The sequence below is a fragment of the Huiozyma naganishii genome, chromosome 6 (genome assembly GCF_000348985.1).
Source record: "Huiozyma naganishii CBS 8797 chromosome 6, complete genome".
NCBI lineage: Eukaryota > Fungi > Ascomycota > Saccharomycetes > Saccharomycetales > Saccharomycetaceae > Huiozyma > Huiozyma naganishii.
The window spans coordinates 600,663-624,912 of NC_035927.1; the positions used below are offsets into that span (position 1 = coordinate 600,663).

Genomic DNA, 24,250 nt, shown 5'->3' on the forward strand with positions numbered 1-24,250 from the left:
CCGCTATCGTGCACGCAGATCTACAGAACCAAAGAGGCTGACTACCTGTGGCTCAGTGTGTCTCTCCATTATCCACTTTTTTATCTTTTTTTCTCTCTCGCTTAGATAAGCAGATAGACGGGTCCCACACTCATCGGTATTGTGTTATATATAATAAGGTTGTGGTGGGACCGTTCTGGTGCTGGTGTTTCAGTCGCAGAGCAGTAACCACAAGCACACTACAGATGGTCACTGTACGTGCACTCACAGTGACTCTCGCAGCATTGCTCTCGTGCGTGTTCGGGTCCGCGCTGGATCTGTTCGCAAGGACCCTGCCCTCGCACAACATCGACATCAGCCCGCTAGACAGAAACGCAACGCTCACACCGTCAAGGAAACTCTGTCTGAGGGGCGACCACGGCGCCATATCCTCGGACTCGCAACTCTGCAACGAACTCGTCCACGATAAGATCGTGCTCAAGTTCCCCGAATCCAACGCGGCAGACCATGCAGTGACACTCGCGCTGTGTCTTGGGATGGTCCACTTCTTCAACAGCGGAGTAGGTGGCGGTGGGTACGCAGTGGTGCACAACCACGGCGCCCGCGGTGGTGACTGGACAGCGGATTTCCGCGAGACGGCCCCACGCCGCGCCACAGAGGACATGTTCTCCGACCCATCGCAGTCCAAAGTTGGTGGCCTCGCCGTCGCGGTCCCGGGGGAACTCAGCGGCGCGTACGAGTTGTACCGCAGCATGGGCAGCGGGACCGTCCAATGGGCACAACTGCTCGAACCGGTCATTACACTGGGTAACGACGGCTGGCCCGTCGGGGAGGCCCTCGAGGCCGCGTTGGTCGCGTACGAAAGTGTATTTCTTGCGGTTCCGGACTCCTGGGGGTTTGTGCTCAACTCGACGCGCACTGGCGTGCTCAGGAGAGGCGACTGGATCAAGAGACCCGCGCTGGCGAACACGCTGCAGATTCTAGCGACGAACGGGTCCGCTGCGCCCTTCTACGACCCTCGAGGACCACTCGTCGAGTCCATGGTCCGGAGTGTCGCCAGTGAGGGCGGGCTCCTTGCACCAGAGGACTTCGCGGACTATACAGTCCACGTCACACCCGCTTTAAAGAGACGCATCAGGTGTGGTTTCGCGTACGCCCCGGATAACGACCTCACCGTCGTCACAAGCAGCGGGTCCAGTTCCGGTGCCGCGTTGCTCTCCGCACTTGGGATCATGGACGTCAACCGCGTGCACCCAGGAGGAGACTACACTGCAAAGACGACTTTCCAACTCGTTGAGGCGATGAAGTGGATGGCGAGCGCCAGAAGCAGGCTCGGGGACTACGAAGGGGTCGAGCTGCCCGCACGGATCGCACAGTTGCTCGAGGACAAGTGGATCAAGAACGCGATCCAATCCACTGCGGAGCGGAACTCCACAATGGCGAACTACACCGCGTACGAGCCCCTGTACGAGATCAACGAACCCCATGGCACTGCCCACTTTAGCGTCGTGGACTCTCGTGGGAACGCCGTCTCTCTAACGACCACTATCAACCTGCTATTCGGGTCCCTTGTACACGACACGACCACTGGTGTGATCTTCAATAACGAGATGGACGATTTCGCGCAAAGGCACCGGTCAAACAGTTTCGACTTGGCACCGTCCGCTTACAACCTGATCGCGCCGGGGAAGCGGCCACTGTCGTCTACCGCACCGACAGTCGTGCTGAACGAGTACGGCCGCCCAGACCTCGTCATCGGTGCGTCCGGCGGGTCCCGGATCACGACAAGCATCCTGCAGGGGATCATCAGACAGTACTGGTACCAGATGCCGTTGCTCGAGACTGTCGCGTACCCTCGTGTGCACCACCAGCTGCTCCCTGACGTGCTCGAGGTGGAGAGCCGTGCGATGATGGGCAAGGAGATCGTTGGAGAACTGCAAGCGATGGGGTACACAGTCCGGGAGGCTGCTCCGAAGTCCGTGCTGAACGCGATCAAGCGGGTCGGCACCTCGTGGGCCGCAGTGAGCGACTACTGGCGCAAGCGCGGGGTCGCCGTGGCGTACTAGCAAGCGTCAAGATATAATAGCACAGCACAGTGTATTCTAATTATAGCACCCTCTGCTTCGCTGCAGATAACTAATAATAGCAAGAACCAGGTCCGACTGTATGAACAATGGGAGCCTTCTCCTGAAGGGTTATCCAGTACACTATTAATTTTTTTTGTCAAAAGCAGTAAAAATAGCAATTGCTGGGTTTGTCTCAATTGAGTCTGAAACTGCGGTGCGGGGGGGAAACAAGCCATCTGTTTTATTGTTGCTTTACCACAACGACAGCACGCTGTGAGACAGTCTCACCCCCGGACTGTCAACACCTGTTACCGACCGCTCTCTTGCTCCCGCTCTTGCTCTTGCTCCCACCACCACGGGCCTCACACAAGCCCGAAACGCGACGCTGACTTTAGCACCTGAAATACTTCCGAATGCGGTAAAAACACTCTTCGAGAGGCCGAAACTTCGTGTTTTTCTTCGTTTTCGTTTCTTTTTTCTTGTTTACTTTTCTCGGACACGTCCGGTGCTGCGGCGGTTTCTGTGGTCGAGGCATTCCGCTGCGTTTGTCAATAAAGAAAAGAAAGAAAAATGGGCGATGGCAGCTGCTTTTTCCGTTTTCGGCCCGTGCTTTTGATCTCGGTTCGCATACAGGCGAGCGGAGCCTGTGGCATGGAATGACGAATATTTGCCAATCCCGCAGGCGTTCTCCCAGTCATCCTGATCCCGATCCCGTTGGTATTGTCTCGGAGGGCTCGTTACAATGTTTGTTGAGACAAAAATAAACAAAGTGCAAACGAGCCGTGTTGGGTTGTGTGTTTTCTTTCTTTCATAGTCTGTCAGATTGATCGTATATAAACCCAGCTTGTATCCTCTCAACATTCTCTGTTTCTTTCAGCAAGTGTTTCAGTCTCGGGATTTTGAAACAGGAAACCAAACTCACTAAGCTTCGTACATAAGTAAATATGGTTTCGTTCAATTCATTGCTGGCATCGGTCAGCGTGATGGTGAGCGCAGCGACGGTCCTAGCGTCGCCAGTCCCTCTGAAAAATGAAAACGCGTGCAATTCATGCACGAGAAGAACGAGAAACGGTTCTACAACTACGACACTCCACAGAACCCAATCAGAGGTGTCAACATCGGTGGGTGGTTGGTGCTAGAACCGTACATCACGCCATCGCTGTTCGAGGCCTTCAGGACAAACAACTACAACGACGACGGCATCCCAGTCGACGAGTACCACTACTGTGAGCAACTGGGCTACGACGAGGCTAAGAGCAGACTAGAACAGCATTGGAGCTCCTTCTACACAGAGAAGGACTTTGCCAACATCGCCTCGCAAGGTTTCAACTTGGTCAGAATCCCTATCGGGTACTGGGCCTTCCAAGTGTTGCCCACAGACCCTTACGTCAGCGAGATCCAGGAACACTATTTGGACCAAGCGATCCAGTGGGCTGAAAACAACGGGCTCAAAGTCTGGGTCGATCTTCACGGTGCCGTCGGGTCCCAGAACGGGTTCGATAACTCCGGGTTGAGAGACTGCATCAAGTTCTTGGAGGAGGAAAACTTGAACGTCACTAACTCCGTATTGAACTACGTGCTAACTAAATACTCCGACGAGAAGTACCTGGACACAGTCATCGGTATTGAACTGATCAACGAACCCTTGGGGGAAGCTTTGGACATGGACAAGATGAAGAACGACTACTTACTCCCAGCGTACAACCACGTCAGAAACAACCTCAACAGCAACCAGGTCATCATCATCCACGACGCGTTCCAGCCATACAACTACTGGGATGACTTCCTACCACCAAGTGGTGAGTCCTGGGGGGTCACCATCGACCACCACCATTACCAAGTGTTCGCCCCTGACCAACTGGACAACCAGTTCGAAAACAAGATCCACACCGCCTGTGAGTGGGGGAACGGGGTCTTGGACGAGTCCCACTGGTCTGTCGCAGGTGAGTTCTCAGCCGCGTTGACCGACTGTACCAAATGGTTGAACGGTGTCGGTGTCGGCCACCGTTACGACGGGTCCTTCAACAGAGGCGAGGGCCAGACGTCGTACTACATCGGTTCCTGTGAGGACAACGAGAACATCTTCTCGTGGTCCGAGGAAAGGAAAGTCAACACCAGGAAATTCGTCGAAGCTGAATTGGACGCCTTCGAAAAGAGAGGTGGCTGGATCATATGGTGCTACAAGACAGAAACGAGTATCGAATGGGGGGTCGACAGACTGATCGCCAACGGCCTGTTCCCTCAACCAATAACGGACAGACAGTACCCAGGTCAATGTGATTGATCGGCAGCCGATTGGACTAAAGTTTCTCTTTAACACGATCCCTCACTATTTCGCATTTTTTCATCACAGAATACTAGGCCACTTTGCCTATACAATTCCAGTTCTTCGCTGCACGTAACCTCAAGATAATACGTCGTGCGTGCAGCTTGTAAACCTTTTCCCCGCTGGCTTTAAACGGTGCAGTGGGGGATATGGGTAATCGCTCCTATATATAATTATACGTATGTATCAGCCATAATCTCAACGTACACTTGATAGAGAGATTGGCAGACACTAATACATTTTAAAACTACACAAGTGTACTCGCTGCAGCTCACTGTCAAAGAGCATAGCGTGACTCAGTTCGAGACGCCCGGAACAACATGGCTGCAGGTATTTTTCCGAGAAGAGAATAATATCCCTCGGAAAATGCCACGTTATATAAGAGTCGTGCTGGTGAGCAACGCCAATAACCGTTTGTTGGATTCCTAATTCCCACGGCTTCACACAGCGCACACACCCGGGAGATAATGCCAGCTATCTGTAAGAGAGTGTTATTCGAGGCCGGCGGGAACGTCAACGAGAGAACGTTGACTCTGTCGTCTGTTTCCAACGACGGCCACTACATTTCCGTTCGTCCTCTGGTGAAGAAGAACACCGAGGCGGAACGGGAGTTCCCCTTCGAGTGGGTGTTTGCCGGTACGAAGGACCACATCGAGGTCACGAACGAAACCGATGGGGTCACGCAGAAGCAAGTCTTTGATTTTTGGCTGGACACGAACGTCTACTTGGGAATCTCCAACACACACAGGGGGAAAGTGCACACTAAATGGACCACTTGGGAATCTGGGCTGCTGCTGGAACAAGGTACCGTTTTCCCATTCGGGAAGGACGGCGAAGGTGTCGATTTCAAAGAGCTGTGGCAGCCTATCGACGCCAACAGGGACGAATTGGTCATCCAGGACAAACTCGAGTCACAGGGGAGATCGGTCACTTTCAAAGTCGATAACAACGAGTATTTCGGTCTTGTAGTTGTTGTCGGAAAGTGGGTCCAGGGATTCTTGGCGAAGAAGAACGGGGGATCGAAAAGAGACTTGAACTTTGTAAGACTGGTCGAGTCCGCGTTTGCAGGGAAGTACACCACTTTGGAACGCTACGGCGTGGACGCGGACAAGTTCCCATGTGAATTTGACACTGTTAAGAAGGGTGACCACGTAACCGCCAACGGAGTTCAATGGGAAGTTATCGAAGCGCACCTCTAATTCGGTAGCAGGCTAATTCTAGCCAATGTGTATATCTATATACATATAATACAGAGATATATTGTTTTCTCAGTTAAGATAAAATATTGGAAAGGTAAGAAGAGAGAGCGGTCATACCTGTGTTGATCACTTTCGTTCCAGTAACATCTGTCTAAATGTAACAGTTGACTACAAATCCTTGTTAGTGAAAGAAGACCATTGGTGTAATTCGTATTCCTGTTCGAGTTCTGCTCCGTAACAGCGCAATCTCCCCTTTCCCCCTTGTGTAAATGTATCCCAGATGTTAAACAGTGCCTAATGTACTCTTCCACTGCACGTCAAACCAACAAGTTGTACTATAACCGCGTGATCAATAAGGCTATTTATAACAGGCCCACCAAAATTAAATTTTATAGATTTCTATCCGATATAGTGTAACGGCTATCACATCACGCTTTCACCGTGAGATCGGGTTCGACTCCCGTTTCGGAGGTTTTTTTACCCCTCACGCTGCCCCCCGCTTCTCTTTTTCCCAAAACGGAAAGATCCCTTCAAACTTTTTTTTTTGTCTTTTCGCAAAAGAAAATTTTCCGTCTTCGCAAAATTCAAATATTTTTTATCTTTTTTTTGTTCAAAGGATTAAAAAGGAGCGATTGTTTGCTTCTGTCACTCCGTTGTCACTGCATTGTAGGGTCTATTCATCAGACACACGCACCCCTACACCTGGAACGATGATTAAGAGAGCGTCCAATCCGTGGTTTTTCATTTTGGCAGTTGTCATTAACTGTGTGAACTTGTTCGGTCAAGTCCACTTCACGATCCTTTATGCCGATTTGGAGGCTGACTATATCAACCCAATTGAGCTGTGTTCGAAGGTGAACAAGCTGATTACGCCAGAGGCTGGTCTGCACGCCGCTTTATCCCTGCTTTTCTTACTCAATGGATACTGGTTCGTCTTTTTAATAAACTTGCCAATCTTGGCCTACAACGCCAATAAAATCTACAACAAAGTCCAACTGTTGGACGCCACGGAAATCTTCAGAACTCTGGGCAAACACAAAAGGGAATCGTTTTTGAAACTAGGGTTTTACTTGGCGATGTTCTTCTTCTACCTGTACAGGATGATCATGGCATTGATTGAAAACGGTGACAGCAACTGATCCTGTAACCCCTCATAGTCATCCATAACTCGCTTCCTATCTTTTTCTTTTCTGATTTATACCTTTGTAACTTCTATAAGACCAAAAACATTCGAAAATAATGAGGAATATATACATATAATAATAGTAATAATAGTAAGATCACTTCGTAATTATGTTTTTTTCGTTTGTTTTCTTTTTTTCTATACATAATAAATAAAAACTTAAATAGAGTAGATGAGCAAAGAGCAAGTTTGCCCAAATATAAACTGTGGAAACGTAATTGGGGGCTGGGAGCGATTTCTATAGCGATCGCTCAGTTCACCTTTTTGTCGTAACGTTCACCTCTTCTTCCAGCGAAAAGGTACGCTGCGTTCACTTTCTCCGAGGCGACCGCTACTCTCATGTTGGCTAGCACGTTATGTGCCGCGTTCGAGTGACGGTACACACCACCTGTGAACGCAGTTGTGGCGTCTTTGCCCAGGGCGTCGTTCAACAGTGGTGCACCACCTGGGTGCTCCTCGACAAACCCAGTGACGTCGTGGATGATCCCACCAATGACGACAAGGTTAGGGTTCTGAGATAAGTTCCTCTCGAACTCTGCTTTGTCCCAGACGGGCAAGTTGTTCAATGAGGGGCCCCAGTTAAGTTTGCTTCTCTCACGGTTCAGTTTCTTCTCCTTCTGTTGTAGGATACCTTGTTCGATTGCGTTTTGAGAGAATTTCTTCAAATCCCAAGCAAGCCCCAACAGGGATGTCGTGTAGATCAGGATCTTTGTAGGGTCGTACTGGTACCATTTGATAGCGTTTCTGTAGTCGGTGGGGAACTCGTGGTGGAAGTTATGGTACCCCTCACCGAAAGTGCACAGCGCAGTGATCCAGTTATCCCTTGGAGTTCTTCTGTCGTCGAATGGTTGAGTACCGATGTAGTGAGCCATTGAGTTGATGCAGAAAGTGGCCTGTTGGATCAAGAACACTCTAATGACACCTGCGTACAGGAACCCACCCCAGTAATCGTTGAAGAAGTACCCGCAGGCCAAAGTGGGGACGACAAAGGCACTCAGCAACATGATGATGATGTAGTGTGTGTGTTGGAATCTAACTACCCAGTCTTCCAGCAAGTCAGAGATATCCGCTCTTGCCTTATACTTTGGGTTTGGTTTAACGATCATCCACCCCATGTGCGAGTAGAAGAGCCCCTGACGAGCGTCGTAGGGGTCTCTTGGAGTGTCCGTGTACCTGTGATGAATTCTGTGCGAGTGGCCCCACCATTTCACGGACCCCTCGACTGAGGCGGCACCGAAGAAGGCGTAAAGGGCTCTTAGTGGCCAGGCTGCGTTGTACGAACGATGAGACCATAATCTGTGGTAACCGGCTGTGACTGAGATCCCACCTAAACCGAAGTAGAAAACGGAGAAGTACAGGACGTTTCTGTGTAATGGGATCAACCCAGAGAAAACGACTGCCCACCCTGCCAGTGGGATAAGCACGACAAGGATAACGTTCAACCAGTTAAGATGTTGATGCCAGTTGTCCAAAGTCCATGGTTGCTCTGAAATATGTTTCCTCTCCTTCTGTGAGATAGGTTTCCCAGTCAACTCATCGATGTGAACGTCAGTGACCTCTTTTGTACCCATGAGGTTACCCAACCCATTGACGACTCTAAGTTGTTTTTTATCCAACCCTGTCGCTAGGATGTTAGCATGTTTCAAATCCACTTCTGGATAAACTTGTTGTTTCCCGTTAGACGATGCTTCTGTTGCCGTAGCAGTAGCAGACTGAGACATCTTGGGTGGGTGGGTGGGTGTGTTGTTTTGTGTTGTGTTGTGTCACTATACAGCAGACCAACAATTCTCAAGGAGCAAGAAGACATCGAACTAGCACCTCCCCTCCCCCATATATATACGTATCTGTATCTAATCAGCCACCCATTGTTGCAAAGGCGATGACTTCGCTTTATCGGCCATCAACTATCAGGCAGATTCCAGCTACTTACCGGCGCGACGATGCCTTTCTGTTGAGAAAATCTAAAGACGGTGCAAAATAAAGGGAACCCAGAACTGAAAGCCAAGCCAGAAAAGCCCACGCCAACTGCAACTAAGTGCTCTAAAGTGTGTAATTGTATCAGTACGGAATACTCAACTGTTTCCTGTTAAGTGTTACACTGCAATACGCCGGACTACGCAGTGTGTGGCTATTTGCGGGTTCCCTGCTCTCTCAACAGAAATTGGATCTCTCGGTGTGTGTTCTGCGGCGCCGTCTGTGCGGGATAACGAGAAATCCCCGAAAAACGTCCGCGGCCCCAACAAAAACACAAAGTGAAAAAAAAACGCAGGGTGTCGAGACCAGCGGGACAGACGGGAAATATATCGGGCTTATCTCAGCGTTTACGCCCGACATACCCGGGGGGGAAGCGAAGACAAAAAACGGTTGAGAAATTTATGCTCCCGTTGTGCGATATATCGGTGTACCCTTGCGGTTCCCCGATATATCGCACACGCACAGCCACATCACATGACATTCACGTGCCTCCTGCAAGACGCCAAGTCCATGCGTCATTTTGAGATTAGGGGACAGTTGCGTACAAACAGGCACACACATACCGCTAAACATGGAAGTGGGGCATTCCTGGGCGTAACCCCTCTTCAGAGATCGTATAGTGGATATGCAATGATACGAGGCAGGCAGTACTCCGAGAGAACCCGTTTACATAAAATGACGCAGCGGAGTGGGCATCGCAGTGGGATGTAGAGAGATTGGATGTTTTCTAGCGCGGAGAATTCTCCAGTTGGGAGAGTTCTTCTACTTGTGGGGCTCTTGCGACTGTTTACTTAAGTAGTTTTGATTTTTGAGAGTGGTAGGTAAGGGAAAAGGTACTTCTCCTTTTACTTTTTCATATATTTGTCTTGTGCCCAGTGTAATTCTTGCGCGGCTGTTTTTGACGGTCGGGTACTGCACAAACTCGCAGCCGTTTCCCTCACTCATTCACTGCGACTCGTAAAGATCGGCCTCTTTTTCCACTCTTTCTTCAGGAGAAAAATCTCGAAAAGAGAAAAAAAAATTTTGAACAAAAATAAACTGATATCGTTCACTTGTTTTGTGGTGAAGACTATCTCACTTCTACCAAGAGTAAGTGGTTACACTCTCCTACTGCCCAAGGTTCCAAACAGAGCACAAATATGCCACACACAAACGATAATATACTGTTAGCTGCTCCAACGCAGACTAACAAGAGACACACTTCAATAGTGGAGATGCTCTCCACACCACCGTTACTACCAAGAAATAACCCGGTGAATTTCTTGCAAACAACAGCAGAAAATGTGAATAATACACATAACAATATACCAAGCCATAACAGTAACCCAAACCTCGCAAATATCAGGTTCAAAGATCAAATGTTTAATTCTATCGACTCTTTGGAATTACAACCGGAGAATAATAACCAACAAAATAATAACAGTGATAACATCGCGCTGTTCAAATCAATGACAAACGAGTCGGTTAACTCCTCCAATGGATCCATCTCTTCAATATCCTTATCGTCAAACCATAACCTCAACTACGACCCAACGGAAACTTTTTTCATGCATGGCGGGGCTGCTCCTGTAACAAACCCTGGGGTGACCAACCCTTCCGTGGCGGCGGCTGCAACTGCCTCCTCTATCCCGTCGATGAACAGCAATAACAACTCAAATTACTCGCTCAATACAGTGAACCAGTACTTGAATACCGTGCACCTGACAAGCTGGCAGCATATCAAACTGTCACAACTGATCGAATCGAACAAATTGATATTTATTGACGCTTCAGTGACCGTGGAGGAGGCATTCAACACGCTCATGAAACATAACTTGACATCCTTGCCCGTTCAGATGCACAGCGGCGACATCAACTGTCTCACTTTCGACTACAACGATTTGAACTCGTACCTTCTACTAGTGTTGAACAAGATTAAACTCTCGGATGAAACTATTAGCAACAATAACCGGCCCCTGGGAGGGGAACCAATCTTGGTAGGGGACCTCATTAAACATACCCCAAAGGACCCCTTCTACAAATTATCAGAGATGGAAAACCTCTCAAACGTCATCAATATCCTTGGATCGGGAGTCCACCGCATAGCTATCACAGACCCACAGATGACCCAGATCATCGGTATACTCTCACAGCGTAGACTCGTGAAATACCTTTGGGACAACTCACGGTCGTTCCCGGATTTGGAACCCTTGTTCAACACATCGATCAAAAAATTGCAAATTGGTGTGTTCAACGATAACAACAAGATAAAACTTACCTCCAAGAAATCCCCAGTGATCTCCATCCACGGCGAAGAGGCACTCATCAACGCACTGTACAAGATGCACGTGGAAAAAATCTCTTCCATCGCAGTAATCGATAACCAGAACATCCTAATTGGTAACATCTCAGTGACAGACGTGAAAAACTTGACCAAGACATCGCAGTACCCACTCCTATCCAACACGTGTCGCCACTTCATCTCCGTGATACTGAACAACAGAGGATTGGAAAACGGCGGGAAAGATTCCTTCCCGATCTTCCACGTGTACCCATCCTCCTCGCTAGCAAGAACAATCGTGAAACTGGTCGCGACTAAATCGCACCGACTATGGATCGTTCAACCGTCGTCCATGACAGACCCGGTAGTTAAGGAGGACTCCGACTTCAACATCAACAAACCGTACTCCCCACACCTCGTCGAAAAGGATAGCAAGACGGGCAAACTCATCGGTGTTGTGTCCCTGACAGATATACTCAGCGCCTTGGCAAGAAACCAAACGCAGCACAAAAGGGTAGACCCTCAAATGGCAAGGAGAAATAGAATAAGTAACCATACGTGAAACCGTGCTTGACAGGCACGTTGTCTAACTATGTAGTTTTAGAGCTATATACACTCGATCAGGTAATGGAAGTGATTGTCTATTGAATGGCAGCTTGTGTAATTAAAGATAGTTCACTGATCTCGTCTATCTTGCACAGAGGCCAAGGTTTATTTGAGGTAAGTGCCCGTTTCTGTACGTGAGAATTCGCATTGTTTCAATGGCATAGAGCGTTGTTATTTCGTGTGGTCACACGGTCCTTAACTTTTATTTTCACTATCGAAATTTGTTTAAAGGAATAGCTGGAGATGACTATATCAAAACAGTTTTAAAAACTGGAATTTGAGCGGAAAAACTTAAATCACCGAAATGTTAAAAATATAAGCGCTAAGTTGTGACTGAATAATGTTTATAAAGGCAGTTTGGTGTGTTTATTTGTTGGATATTGGAAATCCGGCTTTGTACAATGTTACATTGCTTATCGTCATATAAAAGGTAAAAAGGATTCATCGACAGTTTATGTAGCTCTCCTATATAATGCGTATACAGGGGAGGAGCTTCCGGCGTTCGGCACAGACCGTCTGCTGGGAGACCCTGCCACACCTCAAACATGCGCAGTGCAGAATCATTTCTTCGCTTCCAGCATTATTTGAGCCGTAGATAAAGTTATACAAATTATATTGGTCCTACTTACTAATATAAATGTTCTTAGTTTAAAAGTTTGACTTTCAGGCATTGTCTTGAAAAATTTTGGAGCAGACACTCTGTCGTTTATAAACATTCTGTATAATGTGAATATCCGCCTGTCCCGAAGGTTTTCTTTACATGTCAGATTTATAATATATCACGGTATTGTAGTTAATAAACCCATCTCTACAAAATATACTCTTCATCTATTCGTTCCCAGAATTTTTAGAAATAAACATGAATGGCTATGGATAGAAATTATGTAAGCAACAGTTGCAAATCCAATGCTCCCAAGGTTCGGGCAAAGCTGAATCAGGACTCTCATTTAAATTGTGCCGCAACAACCACATGGTAGTCAATAATCATTTTCGGAGGTTAACAAAAGTATGTTAAATATTGCCTGAGTGACCTGCCTGCTAAGGCAATCTTTTCAAGATTACCTCTCGAAAATTTGTAAGGCGAAGATCGAGTCGTTAAATTACATAGTGAAACAACTAAACGACCTAGTGACCAAACAACATCTCTAAAAATATAATTAATAGATACTATCCTATAATTCTGTTCTTACTTTGCCCTCCCTCGGTAAACGTTCCTCAAATGCTATTATTATATAAAACATCTTGTCATGCTTTCTTTCAAGAGTAACATGTCTTCACAAACCGTTACAATTCCAGGATTCATCAAGCAAGTGTGTTCTCAAATTTCTTCTACCTTTCCGGCGTATCCGAAAACAACAACAAGAAATGGTTGAAACAACCGCTTAAGAAAAGAGCATTTGTTTAAAATATCTATTACACAAACAGGATCAATTTTTTTAAGCATTCCCACCACTTACAAACACTCTTTCCCATTGTAATCAGTCAAGGTGCAGAGCAATGTAATGAGCATCACCATCTCTCCCAAAACATCATTCTTCCCATGCAAGTAATTTGTTCTCCCTTCAGAATCATTCAAAGCATCCTTCTTGAAGACACCGACTAACAGTTTCCGGAACGCAGATAATAACTGGCGTGTGTTGTTGATCACGACCTCATTCTCACTTCCAACGCTAATAAGCACGGTGCAAATCAATTTGAAAACGGGAATAAAAAGTTCAAATAAAGATAAGTCTTCAGTTTCTCTTCCTGCTGAGGCGGCACTTTCCAAACCTATGTTTATATTCACAACACCAGTACCTTTGCTGGGATTTTCATCAAAATGTAGGTTTAGACCTAACTCTGGATCAACTTTTAGAAAAGAGCATTGTCCAATGACTTGCAAAAGCTTGTTTTGAATTAGCGATTGGGAACCTGTTCTGGTCTGCGCAATACGAATCAAAAAGAAGACAGTAGCTTTGAAAGCAGTCATTTCGTAGAGCAAATCGTCTATACTAGTTGCTTCCGTGGTAGATTTCAGAATATTGTCGATATTTTTTAAGGTCCGGATGATTAGGAGCAGGTGTGCGTTTTTTGTCAGCGATTCTAATATAATGTTATCTTTGTTCCAGTCTGCCACCTGAACCAAAGAATCTAGTAAGAGTATCGCTGTAATTCTGCTCGTACCTTGCCCATAAATTGCATCATTAGAAATCACTTCAACGAACTTCTCATTAATAACTCTCAAATTTTGCAAAATCTCTTTGGACAATTTTTCATCATTAAGGATTCTCACGAGATATTGGTTTGTCAATACGTAAAAGTCCGACCTCAGCGATATGGATGAAAGAGGTGAGGTAATCCCATGTATGCACACCTTGAATAAACTATCAAGTCTTGTATCCAATTTGTCATACTTGTCCATTGTTCTTCTGTCCTGATTGTATATTTCATATAAGAATACAGCCAGCGACACCAGTTCCTCTGAGAATTTGACATCAAACTCCACATAGTCATTGATTTTTGGAACAATTGTACTGAAAATCTCAAGTATGAAATCACAGCGCTCTAATGTACCCAACTTCCCATCAGTGACAATAATCTGAACCAACTGCACCCAAGAATGCAGTATACACAGCTGCAGATCACTGATCTTGGAATTGCTCAAGCAGTCTGTAATATAGGATCGAAGTTTTAGCATCTCCGCATCTTCTTTCTTCTCCGATGGATCTCCATCAACAGACCTATTGGTTACCAAAGTTAACATGGTTGGCTTAGGCTGCACTTCATTCGCTCTTTTGAACAGAGATAACCTGGCATCCACTTCCGTGAAATCAAATATATTCCCAGTACACCGAGGTTTCAATGGAATCAGATCCAACTCAAACGAAACTTTCGAAAGGTTTGATGAAAGATTACCTGTATATTTGGAGACTGGAATACTGCCGTAGTTCAGTGTGTTAAGGAACGACAAAATCTTTGCGGAGCCCCTATTACTAGATATCAGATAGTTGATGTAGGTGGATATTTGGAACGTCGTTCCGACAAAGAATATCCTGTGAATAAACAAGCTGAAAAACTGAGTCAAGTGATTCCTGTAACTTAAAAAGGAGATGAATGCACCCAGAGAAGGTCCTTCGTTAAATGCATGCACACTCTCGAGGGATGATGTTTCAAAAAGTCGATTGTTCCAAGAAGTGTATTTGGTTATCTGGGGGTCCAGCATGACGATAGTGTCGAGAAACTCATTTTCTAACAAGACGTCAAAAATGATAGCCGAGGTCACTGGATTGCGACACAACTTTAGAATAATTTCCATGGTCATGGCGGCCAGCCTCATTGGTGCATAGTCAATATTTGCAGGGCTGACACTTTCCAAAGAAGCCTGAAGAAGGTTCAAGAGAGATCCCAATAAGGAAATGCCGGATGCAATAAAAGTTGAAAGTTTTGGGCCAACAGATATGGCGTCAGAAACTTGGAATCCGAGTAGGAAATGCGCCACTGTCATCTCTTGATCGCTATATGACAAATTAGATGCAAGCAAATCTAGTATCTCCAACTTTAACTGCAGTTTCTCTTCAATATCGATAGGCGTCTCAATTTGGGAAATAAAAGCGTCTTTGATGCGAGCGGATTCGTCAACAGCATCTAGTACAATTAGTAACTTGTTTCTCAAATGCGTTGAAGAGCAATTCTTGTTGTAGAGCAGAGACATCTTTTTCAAAATGGATATTGATTCGGACGCTATAATATAGTTCTCGACGCCAACGTATAAGCCGAAATGTGCAATGACATTGAGGTTAAAAAATATTGCATCGTAGAAAGATCTTAAACCATGATGGCCGAAATCCTTAGGTATCATGAAGATTTCTTTCCGGTTTTTCTTCACGATAGGGATCAATTCATCAAGGTAGGTTTCCTGATGTTGCAAAGTCCTGCTGATCACCTGGCATGCATTTTGAATCAACAGAGTATGATAGTTGCCTTCGGATCCAATGTTAATGAGCTCGTCAGAACCACCGACAATGATTTTAAATATACTCTGATAACATTTTTCCTGGAACAAGTAATTAAAAACTGCAGTAGCCGGCGATTCCTGGATGTATTCAAAAAAATCCCCACTGGTGGTTAATCTATTCAGATCAGCACCCACTGGCACAGAGTTCAAAATGACCCGATAATCGAAGGAACAAAGTGCTGTATTGATAGATTCCATTATGGGTAATTGAATTGCAATTTTATTTGCCTCATCTGTCAATTTTTCGCTAGGTATCAACAAGTCTGTAAAGATGTAATTAAAGTATGGCCATATACCAGCTTTCCTATAACTTTGTCCTAACTTTGCAGGAAATTCGAGGTTACCGAACCTTATAAGCCCATGATCTTGGTTGCTAGTGTCTATTTGCAGAAGTTTAGCAAACAAACGTAGGAATCCTAACACTTCTGAATAGTTGCCAAAAATTGAGGAAAAAGCCGTTCTGTAAGAGTGGTGTGTATTTGTCAACGTCGCGTTTTTGAATATCATGGCATCTAGTAACAACCAAAATTTAGCTTTATCTTTCGTCGAAGTTGGTACTATATGGCTAAGTGTCATGAAACACGCACCAATCAACGGTGTATCAAGCTTTGAAAATTCGAAAAGTACGTCAGAGAACATTGTGGATAAGGATAGTTTGATGTTTTCATCAACATCGTGGGCTACCGACCCGATCAAAGTAAACAATGAAGATAGAAATATAATAGCCTCCTCGTTCAGCCCCTCTTCGAGTGCTACTAAATTAGTGTCAATTTCAGAGTTTCCTAACGTCTGTTGATGTTGAACCGCATTATTCAAACTGCTGATCTTCGCTATGTAGTCTGATATGCATTGGCAGATGATGTTCCATGAAACGGTACTGTCGTCATTGAAGTAATGGAAGACATTTACAGAGTTTTCTGCCCCAAAAGAGAGACTTGATATCATCAAGTAGAAACAGGACCTTATAAGACTGTCACTACACTTGGAAGCCCATGCAATAAACCCAAAAGCGTTCGATTCCTTGTCCTCCCAGAACACTTTAGCGTATTCAGGTCTCGATGCGTAAAAGTAGTAGATGGTCAAAAAGAACCTCTCCAGATCTGCCTTTACTGATACATCATCCAAAGTGAGGTCTTCACCAGACAGCAGGGAATCTTCTTCAGCATCTTTGATCTTTGTCAAAAGGAAAGCACAATCAGCAATAATCCTTTGTAGGACGACATGTGTTGTACTCAACAAAGTAATTTCCGTTTGCTCCGAAAGAAAGACGCAGTCAAATTGGTATTTTGGAATATGCTTCTTGTTGGCCGCCGGAGAGCCATAGTTGCTGTTTAAAAACCCTGCATTACCACCGGAAATGTTATTCATGGCATTGTGCACATTGCCACTGGAGCTATTGGTGTACTGTGTGTCATCATCCAACAAATTCTTTGGAATTAGTTTTGGGATGTGTCTTTGCAACAATGATCTGATATCGTAAAACAAGTCAATGCTTTTATCCTTCTCCACAACGGATGTGTCTGCGGTGAACACCAATAATTGTTCAATTGCCCCCAATTCAACAGCAGTTGTCATGGGTTCGTCAACTGCCGTCTTGAAATCTAACGACATTGCTCTCTCGCTGGGCTTCTCCTTACACCATGATATAAAGAACGTCAAGAACACAAAAATGAAGGTCACGTGTACCGGCTTGGAATAAATCTCTGGGCTCTTTAAGTCTTTCAATAATGCTTGGTGTAAAGATTTGACTTCACCATCGGCAAAATGGTTCAACTCTCCAAACGTTTGGAAGACGGCAGGAAGATAATATATTATGAAGAAGTCATTTGCGTCCAGTGAGGTGATGTGGTCAATCAAGGATGTGATATGGGACTGAGTCGAAAGTATTCTATTCTGAGAAAGGCCAGTCAGTATCTGACTCAGTATATCGTATTCTTTCAACAAGAAATCACGTTTAAATCTAACGTTCTTTTGAAATAAAACGTCGTAGTGGTCCAGAATTTGCGCCTTGTTAACGAGCTGTTTGATTTCCACCAGATTTGTGTGTATGGATTTGAATGCCTGTATGACATTGCTGACCGTATTATCATCAAAGAAACTTTCCAGTATTGGATCATCGCGCTGAAGACAGTTGACGATATAAGCAACAATTTGCAGGATGTACTGTCTTCTCATGAAGTATTGAATTTTCCCGTTATTCATCAACAAGAAATCGTCATTTTCGGTGTAATCTGCACCATTCAGGTTAGACAGCATCAATTCTGCTATAATCAGCTCGTCTAAGTTCAATTCATCCGACAGTTTAATAGCAGAAATCACAAATACCTCGTTGAACTGGTATGTCGCACCATCACCCAGTTTAGCCTCACCTTTCTCCAGTTGCGACCTGCTCGTCTGGTTTTTCCTCTTGTTGTTATCCAAATTCAGAGCTTTTAGATCCGTTAGCAGGCCATTAAACAGTTCAAGATCCACCTCTCCATTCTGAATCGAACGATACAATAGCTCAAAGGGTTCCACAGACCAGTTCATTGTTATTTTTCCCTTTTCTAAACTGCAGTTAGGGAGACGAGAAAGTTGGACAAGATATCTTTCCAAGTACTGTGTAAGTCTGTGATTCTTTGAAATGTATTCCCCTTCTTCTAGAGCTACCAAAGTCCCTAGAGACAGTCGCAAGCTTTTATATTGTAATATCTTTCCTCCTCAAATATGAGTATTTCGATGTTGATATTTTCAATTTTTTTTTTCACGTCAATTTTCGAACTCGATGGGTCTACAAGAGTTACCCGTATGGCATCGCATCGAATCGCGAGCAGTTCGTCAGAGAGCCACACGGGAACCTGGTCTGTTTCGCGTGATATTTGCGCACTAGAGAGCCACTCGCTTTGGTTAAAAATACACAAGAACGTTATCGACCAAAAAATGGATCATCAATGAGAATTCCTTAAGAATGATAAAAAAATTGGTTTTGTACAGGTGAGGGCAAAGTTAAAGAAGGGGTCAGACAGATGTGCTAACTAAGTAGCACAACCTATGCACAGAAAGCCAAAAAGTAAACTCCGCGACGGGGAATTGAACCCCGATCTGGCACGCGACAAGCGCCCATTCTAACCATTAAACTATCGCGGAAAGAGGAAGAAGACAGAGCACTCACACTGGGGGTCGAACCCAGAATCTTCTGATTAGAAGTCAGACGCGTTGCCATTACGCCATGCGAGCTCAGTTTCTTGAAAAAAACAAATTACGGTTGAGAACATAAAACAAAAAGGTGTTAAAAATTGTTTTAGTCATGTTATTATATGGCTCTAAAAAAATTTTCTTACACCTGCAATCTTTTATTGAATTTGAATAATGTATATTCAAGAAAATTGTGATTGGTATATGGGTTTCAAATTTTTAAAATGAGCATATTTAAAAAGAAGGTAATGCCCTTTTGCTATCCTATGGGACAATAACAGTCTGGTATCACTCTAGTTTGTACTGGACCCCCTGCGAGAATAGACTCTATTCACTTTTGCAGTTAAAATGTGCTATTTTAGAGATACAATGATGCTTCCGAGTAATAAGCAGGACCAAGAATGCTATCCCAGAGCTGACGAACTTTTCGAAGAGCTCATAACTAAAAGAAATAAAACACAAAATAAACAAGAAACGATAAGAGATTGAAAGGAACCCCTTGTATTTTCCTCTATTTGCAAAATTCGGTGGAGAGTCGCAGAATACCATAAATCATATATGAAATACATTAAGGCCAATATCTATAAGGTTACACACCTCGTCATGAACAAGTTATTTATGAACCTACAGTTATGCTCAAGACAATTCGGACATCCAATCACACCACCCGTCTACTTTATTTTTCATCGCGCTCCCACTTATGAACTCAACAGTTCCCTCTAACTGCTCAAAGTTAAAGGATCCAGAATATTGTACCTGTGAGAACAGGGGAAGACTGTCTTCCTCATCATCACTGTCCCCGCCATCAACATCTTCAGAGTTACCATTCTTCTTTACTTCATTCAGCGATTTCTTCTTTCTGGTGATGATATGTCCAATTTCCCTTTCTATGGCCTGCTTGATCTTTGCGGGAGGTCTTGCCGTGAAGAAATCAAATTTATTGCATGCGATTAAAACATCGATGGCAGGATTTGAATTTTCTGTGACATTCAAGACGTCAACCAAAAACTCTGCCGTATTCGTCAATTCTTTGAGATCCACTGTCGAATCAACGACATAGACAACACCTTTCACGTTTTTGTTCCCCTTCAAGAAGTCAAACAACTTATATCTAAGTTTGACGTGCCCAGGGAATTCAAGTAAGTTAGTGTGGCCTGGTAGATAATCGTGTTTTATAGAAGGTTCTTGAGATAGAACACAACTTCTAAACGACTCGGTGGTCAATCTCGTAAATAATGTAGTCTTCCCAGAATGTGAAGGCCCCGCCACTACAATGCTCTTCTGTGATTTCAACCCCTTTGCATTTGCCAGCTTACCCCCTCTTGAGACACTGTGAGCAGCATGCTGATTCCTCCTTAACAACAGAAGTACACAGCAAGTGATAAAAACTGCTGCTAGAGATACAATTACCTTGACATCTAATATAGACTCCATTGAGTGGACACAGAGACAAAATTGATCCCAAACTCTAACGACCACTACTTCTTCCCAGTATTGCTCCAGTCGACGATGTAATGGGCGTGTTGTCGCGATGAACTTCGAATTCAATCAAAATTTTTATTAAATTTGTTATGACCTTAGTTTGGCATCTTTGACCCAGAGAAGGACATCGAGGGAGTCAATGTTGAATAGAGCACCCCTGCGAGGTTTGTTAAAGCACCGTTTACATATACGAGGTGTTTGCAACCCGTCTGCTGCTCTTTTACAGGATTTTCGAAGTTCGCGGGAGAGGAGGTTGCTCCCGGAGACGCTGAAGGGTAAAGTGAACAATCTACAAATCCTATTGAACGAGGATGTTGCTAAGGCGGTTAACAACAACATTGTATCCCTACATTTGCCGAATAATTTGCGTCGTGTGGCCAAAAATCAGTTTCTGAAATTGCAGGAAAATGAGGTTTATGAACTGCCCAAAACCTCTTTAGAGGTAGATGCTCACATCGCTGGGTTCTTTCTTAGAGACTACGCTGCAGCTTTCCAAGTGTTAACTGAACTAAAATCGAGACTCGGTAAATCAAACTTTAACCCACAACGAGTTCTGGACGTGAGTTTAGGTCCTGCTACCGGCATGATTGCGCTAAATGACGTTATGGGTGCAGAATTCAGACCCGAGGAGAAGGATGCCGTAATTACTTCAGGATCTGAAATGACCAAAAGAGCCAAGATTATGCTAAGTAGACAGTTTAATGAGATTCCTATACCGCCGGCAGAAGCAGAAATCCCTGACACACAGGATAAAACTATTGATTCTGGGGGACCAGAAGTCAATGAAGATTATGAACTTGTCGGTGAAGTGATGACGAAAAAAATTAAAACTGTTACCAAATTAAAGAACACTGTTCCAGTGAATAAGAAGTATGATTTAATTATTTTGCACCACCAACTTTTGAGGAATAGAAAGAAGTTCCCCAAACAAGTGGATGAGAATATAGAAACTTATTTGAAACACTTGGCCCCCAATGGTCATATAGTGGTTATAGAGCGGGGTACTCCATTGGGCTTTGAAACTATAGCCCGAGCTCGGCAGCTTATGATCCGCCCAGAACGACACCCCATGGAGCATGGTAAAATATCTAGACCGTGGCTAAGAGGTGCAAAAATGAACATCACCGAGGGTCCCGGGGATTTTTATTTGAGCATTGTGGCACCTTGTCCACACCACCGGCAATGTCCTTTGCAGACTGGAAATCCTAATTTCTACAATTTGCCACAGGGCAAAAAGCTGAAGTTTTGTTCGTTTCAAAAGAGTATCCGGCGTCCAAAGTTTAGCATCGAATTGAAGAAAGGTAAATGGCTAGCAATGCCATGGGAAGATGATAATGATGTCAGAAAACACAGAGAATTACGCGGCAAAGGTCGGCCGCACGGTAAAAATGAGGAAACTGTAAGTTTTTCCTATCTGATCGCTAAAAGGTCACCTACCGACCCGGAGACACTTCAGCAGATAGAGAAGACGAGGGAATCTTCAACTACCAAGTATGAAACAGGGTCTCTTGGAGATAACACGCAAGACACATGGCCACGGATATTAACTCCTCCTTCGAAACAAAAGGGCCATGTTGTATTTGACTTGTGTGCCCCTTCTGGCCAGTTGGAAAAATGGATAGTTCCAAAATCGTTTTCCAAAGAAGCGTACCACGATGCGAGAAAAGCAACAAAGGGTGATTTGTGGGCATTAGATGCCAAGACTAAGATACAGTCACTTGGGCGGATAAACTTGGAGAAGTTTGAAAAGTTAGAGAAGGAAAGAGTAAGAGCAATCAAGAAGGAGGACAAGGAACGCGGCAATAAGATGGGAGATAAATTAAAAAAGTTAGATCAATCAGAAGCCCAGACAAACATTGAAGAAATGATTGATGAATCGGCTGAGGCATATGGATACTTCTGGAAACAAGACCAGTGAAAATGCTCTTTAAGAAAAACATTATCAAGCATTTAATCTTGTAAATAATAGGCATGCGCCGCTTATGGTTAACGTGCCTGGCGGTACTTTAATATATTTATTATTGTTTTTATTTTTCGTGGTGAGATGAGTAAAGTATACAGAATGATACATCTATTAAGAGAAATAAAATATTCTATTATCCTTCAAAGGAACCCGAACGTTGTAGCATACCGACCAATTTACTTTCTTCTGAAAGAGGTACCTTCGGACAACTTGGCCTTACCACCAGTTGGGGTACACAAAACAGTGGCACAAGATTCACAGGTGACAGCGGTTTGGGCGTGAGAGAAGACAGTGGTGATGTTCAAACAACCTGGACATTTAACGTCCAAGAAGTAAGATCTTGGGGCTTGGACCAAAGTCTTAAGCTTGTGCTTTCTGGCCTCAGTGGCAGCAGATGGGTGCAATAAATCTTGAACTAAAACCTGTAGAATGTTTGAAATTTAATAATGTACCAGAGAATTGATAACATCAGTACAAAATTAACGTATCTGATTGTTAGTAAAAATGAAAGAAAAAGGGGGATTCACTGAACTGTAGTAAACTGAGAGTGATTCTGGACAAAAAAACAATCAATGAAGAGAGCAAGTACGAGAGAATAGACTTCCCGTCATAAAGTGTCATATTTGAAGTAATATCAATTCAGGAGATAAAGAAAAATGAAACAAGAGGTGTCCAAGGTATATCACAAAACTTAGCTCTTCAAATCAACCATCTTTTCTTCACGGGAATGAACACACGCTTTTCTCTATGTGGCAAATAATTGGTAACCTTTAATTTTATCTATCCTCTGTCATATATCTCTCCCTCTCTAACTGCACACTCTCCATGTATCTTTCTACCACGCTCACCATACACTCATTTACCGTTCCATTTTCAAGTCTAAACATACCATATTGTGTCTAATGTGCTCTTCTGCTTGATCTAATGAATAAACAGTGCAAAATAAACCTCCGGCTTCTAAACTGTGCTTCACTATATACCAAAAGAACGACTACCTCAAACATCGAAAAATGATGAATTTTGGAAAAAACTGAAGAGACGTAATTTTTGACAAATTTTGCGCGTCGGTCCATTCAAATCTTTTCCAAATAAGAAATTATGGCTTTTGCCAAAAAAACTGTTTTATTTAATTTTTAATTTGAAAAATTAAAAAATGCTTGGGTGCAGACACAGTCCCAAAATATGTTTTGAGCGGCCCGGAGATGAGCGATGGTTGATCATTAGGTGCTTGACCTGGCCGTGGGGAGCAGGGCGAGCGGAACTTGGAAGGGTCCATACTTATGATTTCCTTGTCCGTATACATATATATGTAGGTATCTATACAGTTAATATAGTGTAAATATGCTTTTTCAAGACATTTCACTCGTCATCGGAGTCGAAGAGAGATCTTGGTGGGGCTGCCGTGCGTCTCTGTTCCAGCGCCATGACCGGCACCATTTCATCATCTGATTTTTGTGTTTGACACCTGTCAATAGTGATACTTCCGACATCACTTACCAAGAGCACGCCTTTGTCATCATCGGCCTCACCACTCATATGGCTTCGTGGCAAGTGTGTAGTCACATTTTCGATGGTGGACGGCCTTTCCTCACATCGAGTGTAGTCAAACTCAGGTGGTGGTGAAGTTGGGGGAGAAATGAGAAACAGATGGTCCCTTTCAGGCAGTTTCAAATAATCCTTTTCGCAAGTGGCAGCCGTGTTTGTCAGAGAGTATGTAAATTGGAAGTTGGAAGACAAAAGTTCATCATCGTTCTCCGCTACATGCATTATAGAGCGAGACAGGTCAGTTGCCGGCGATATTAGTAGTATTTTTTGGAATTTACGTAGCACGATCAGCTGCAAAGGGTTGTCCCTTAGCACCGTATGGCTCAGTAGTACTGTGTCGCTTAACCAGTTTTGAATAAGCGAAACAGCATCGTTGTCTATTAAAACCCCCTTTCTCCCTGTTATTACGATAGTGTCGGTAGCTAGTACTTCTGTCATGTTACCTGGAACTGGGCTGCCCTTTAGTAGTGTACGTCTGTTAGTTCATTAATTTACTATA

The 24,250-nt window shown here is 44.3% G+C and overlaps 10 protein-coding genes and 3 non-coding genes across 13 annotated transcripts; 7 read left to right on the plus strand and 6 right to left on the minus strand.

Annotated features, from left to right (window-relative positions):
• Positions 1 to 224: 224 nt before the first annotated feature.
• Positions 225 to 2,045, plus strand: ECM38 (gamma-glutamyltransferase; the record flags this gene model as incomplete). The annotated part of the gene is made up of 1 exon (XM_022608766.1): positions 225 to 2,045. One exon carries the CDS (start codon positions 225 to 227, stop codon positions 2,043 to 2,045), a length of 1,821 nt encoding a protein of 606 aa, XP_022465229.1.
• Positions 2,046 to 3,093: 1,048 nt separating this feature from the next.
• EXG1 (glucan 1,3-beta-glucosidase) lies at positions 3,094 to 4,329 on the plus strand (the record flags this gene model as incomplete). The annotated part of the gene is made up of 1 exon (XM_022608767.1): positions 3,094 to 4,329. The coding sequence occupies one exon, from the start codon at positions 3,094 to 3,096 to the stop codon at positions 4,327 to 4,329; it is 1,236 nt and encodes a 411-aa protein (XP_022465230.1).
• Positions 4,330 to 4,838: 509 nt separating this feature from the next.
• On the plus strand, positions 4,839 to 5,570 carry HRI1 (Hri1p; the record flags this gene model as incomplete). Its single annotated transcript, XM_022608768.1, has 1 exon — positions 4,839 to 5,570. The coding sequence occupies one exon, from the start codon at positions 4,839 to 4,841 to the stop codon at positions 5,568 to 5,570; it is 732 nt and encodes a 243-aa protein (XP_022465231.1).
• Positions 5,571 to 5,972: 402 nt separating this feature from the next.
• On the plus strand, positions 5,973 to 6,041 carry KNAG0Ftrna6E. Its single transcript has one exon. It is a non-coding gene; the product is annotated as a tRNA-Glu (tRNA).
• Positions 6,042 to 6,280: 239 nt separating this feature from the next.
• On the plus strand, positions 6,281 to 6,709 carry ERV14 (cornichon family protein; the record flags this gene model as incomplete). The annotated part of the gene is made up of 1 exon (XM_022608769.1): positions 6,281 to 6,709. The coding sequence occupies one exon, from the start codon at positions 6,281 to 6,283 to the stop codon at positions 6,707 to 6,709; it is 429 nt and encodes a 142-aa protein (XP_022465232.1).
• A 295-nt stretch (positions 6,710 to 7,004) lies between these two features.
• On the minus strand, positions 7,005 to 8,474 carry OLE1 (stearoyl-CoA 9-desaturase; the record flags this gene model as incomplete). The annotated part of the gene is made up of 1 exon (XM_022608770.1): positions 7,005 to 8,474. One exon carries the CDS (start codon positions 8,472 to 8,474, stop codon positions 7,005 to 7,007), a length of 1,470 nt encoding a protein of 489 aa, XP_022465233.1.
• A 1,467-nt stretch (positions 8,475 to 9,941) lies between these two features.
• Positions 9,942 to 11,549, plus strand: KNAG0F03260 (uncharacterized protein; the record flags this gene model as incomplete). Its single annotated transcript, XM_022608771.1, has 1 exon — positions 9,942 to 11,549. One exon carries the CDS (start codon positions 9,942 to 9,944, stop codon positions 11,547 to 11,549), a length of 1,608 nt encoding a protein of 535 aa, XP_022465234.1.
• Positions 11,550 to 13,046: 1,497 nt separating this feature from the next.
• NUP192 (Nup192p) lies at positions 13,047 to 18,116 on the minus strand (the record flags this gene model as incomplete). Its single annotated transcript, XM_022608772.1, has 1 exon — positions 13,047 to 18,116. The coding sequence occupies one exon, from the start codon at positions 18,114 to 18,116 to the stop codon at positions 13,047 to 13,049; it is 5,070 nt and encodes a 1,689-aa protein (XP_022465235.1).
• Positions 18,117 to 18,641: 525 nt separating this feature from the next.
• Positions 18,642 to 18,713, minus strand: KNAG0Ftrna6D. The gene has a single exon. It is a non-coding gene; the product is annotated as a tRNA-Asp (tRNA).
• An 18-nt stretch (positions 18,714 to 18,731) lies between these two features.
• On the minus strand, positions 18,732 to 18,803 carry KNAG0Ftrna5R. The gene has a single exon. It is a non-coding gene; the product is annotated as a tRNA-Arg (tRNA).
• Positions 18,804 to 19,397: 594 nt separating this feature from the next.
• Positions 19,398 to 20,195, minus strand: SRP102 (Signal recognition particle receptor subunit beta; the record flags this gene model as incomplete). Its single annotated transcript, XM_022608773.1, has 1 exon — positions 19,398 to 20,195. One exon carries the CDS (start codon positions 20,193 to 20,195, stop codon positions 19,398 to 19,400), a length of 798 nt encoding a protein of 265 aa, XP_022465236.1.
• A 187-nt stretch (positions 20,196 to 20,382) lies between these two features.
• On the plus strand, positions 20,383 to 22,161 carry RSM22 (tRNA methyltransferase RSM22; the record flags this gene model as incomplete). Its single annotated transcript, XM_022608775.1, has 1 exon — positions 20,383 to 22,161. The coding sequence occupies one exon, from the start codon at positions 20,383 to 20,385 to the stop codon at positions 22,159 to 22,161; it is 1,779 nt and encodes a 592-aa protein (XP_022465237.1).
• Positions 22,162 to 23,565: 1,404 nt separating this feature from the next.
• On the minus strand, positions 23,566 to 24,189 carry RCN1 (Rcn1p; the record flags this gene model as incomplete). Its single annotated transcript, XM_022608776.1, has 1 exon — positions 23,566 to 24,189. The coding sequence occupies one exon, from the start codon at positions 24,187 to 24,189 to the stop codon at positions 23,566 to 23,568; it is 624 nt and encodes a 207-aa protein (XP_022465238.1).
• Positions 24,190 to 24,250: the final 61 nt, after the last annotated feature.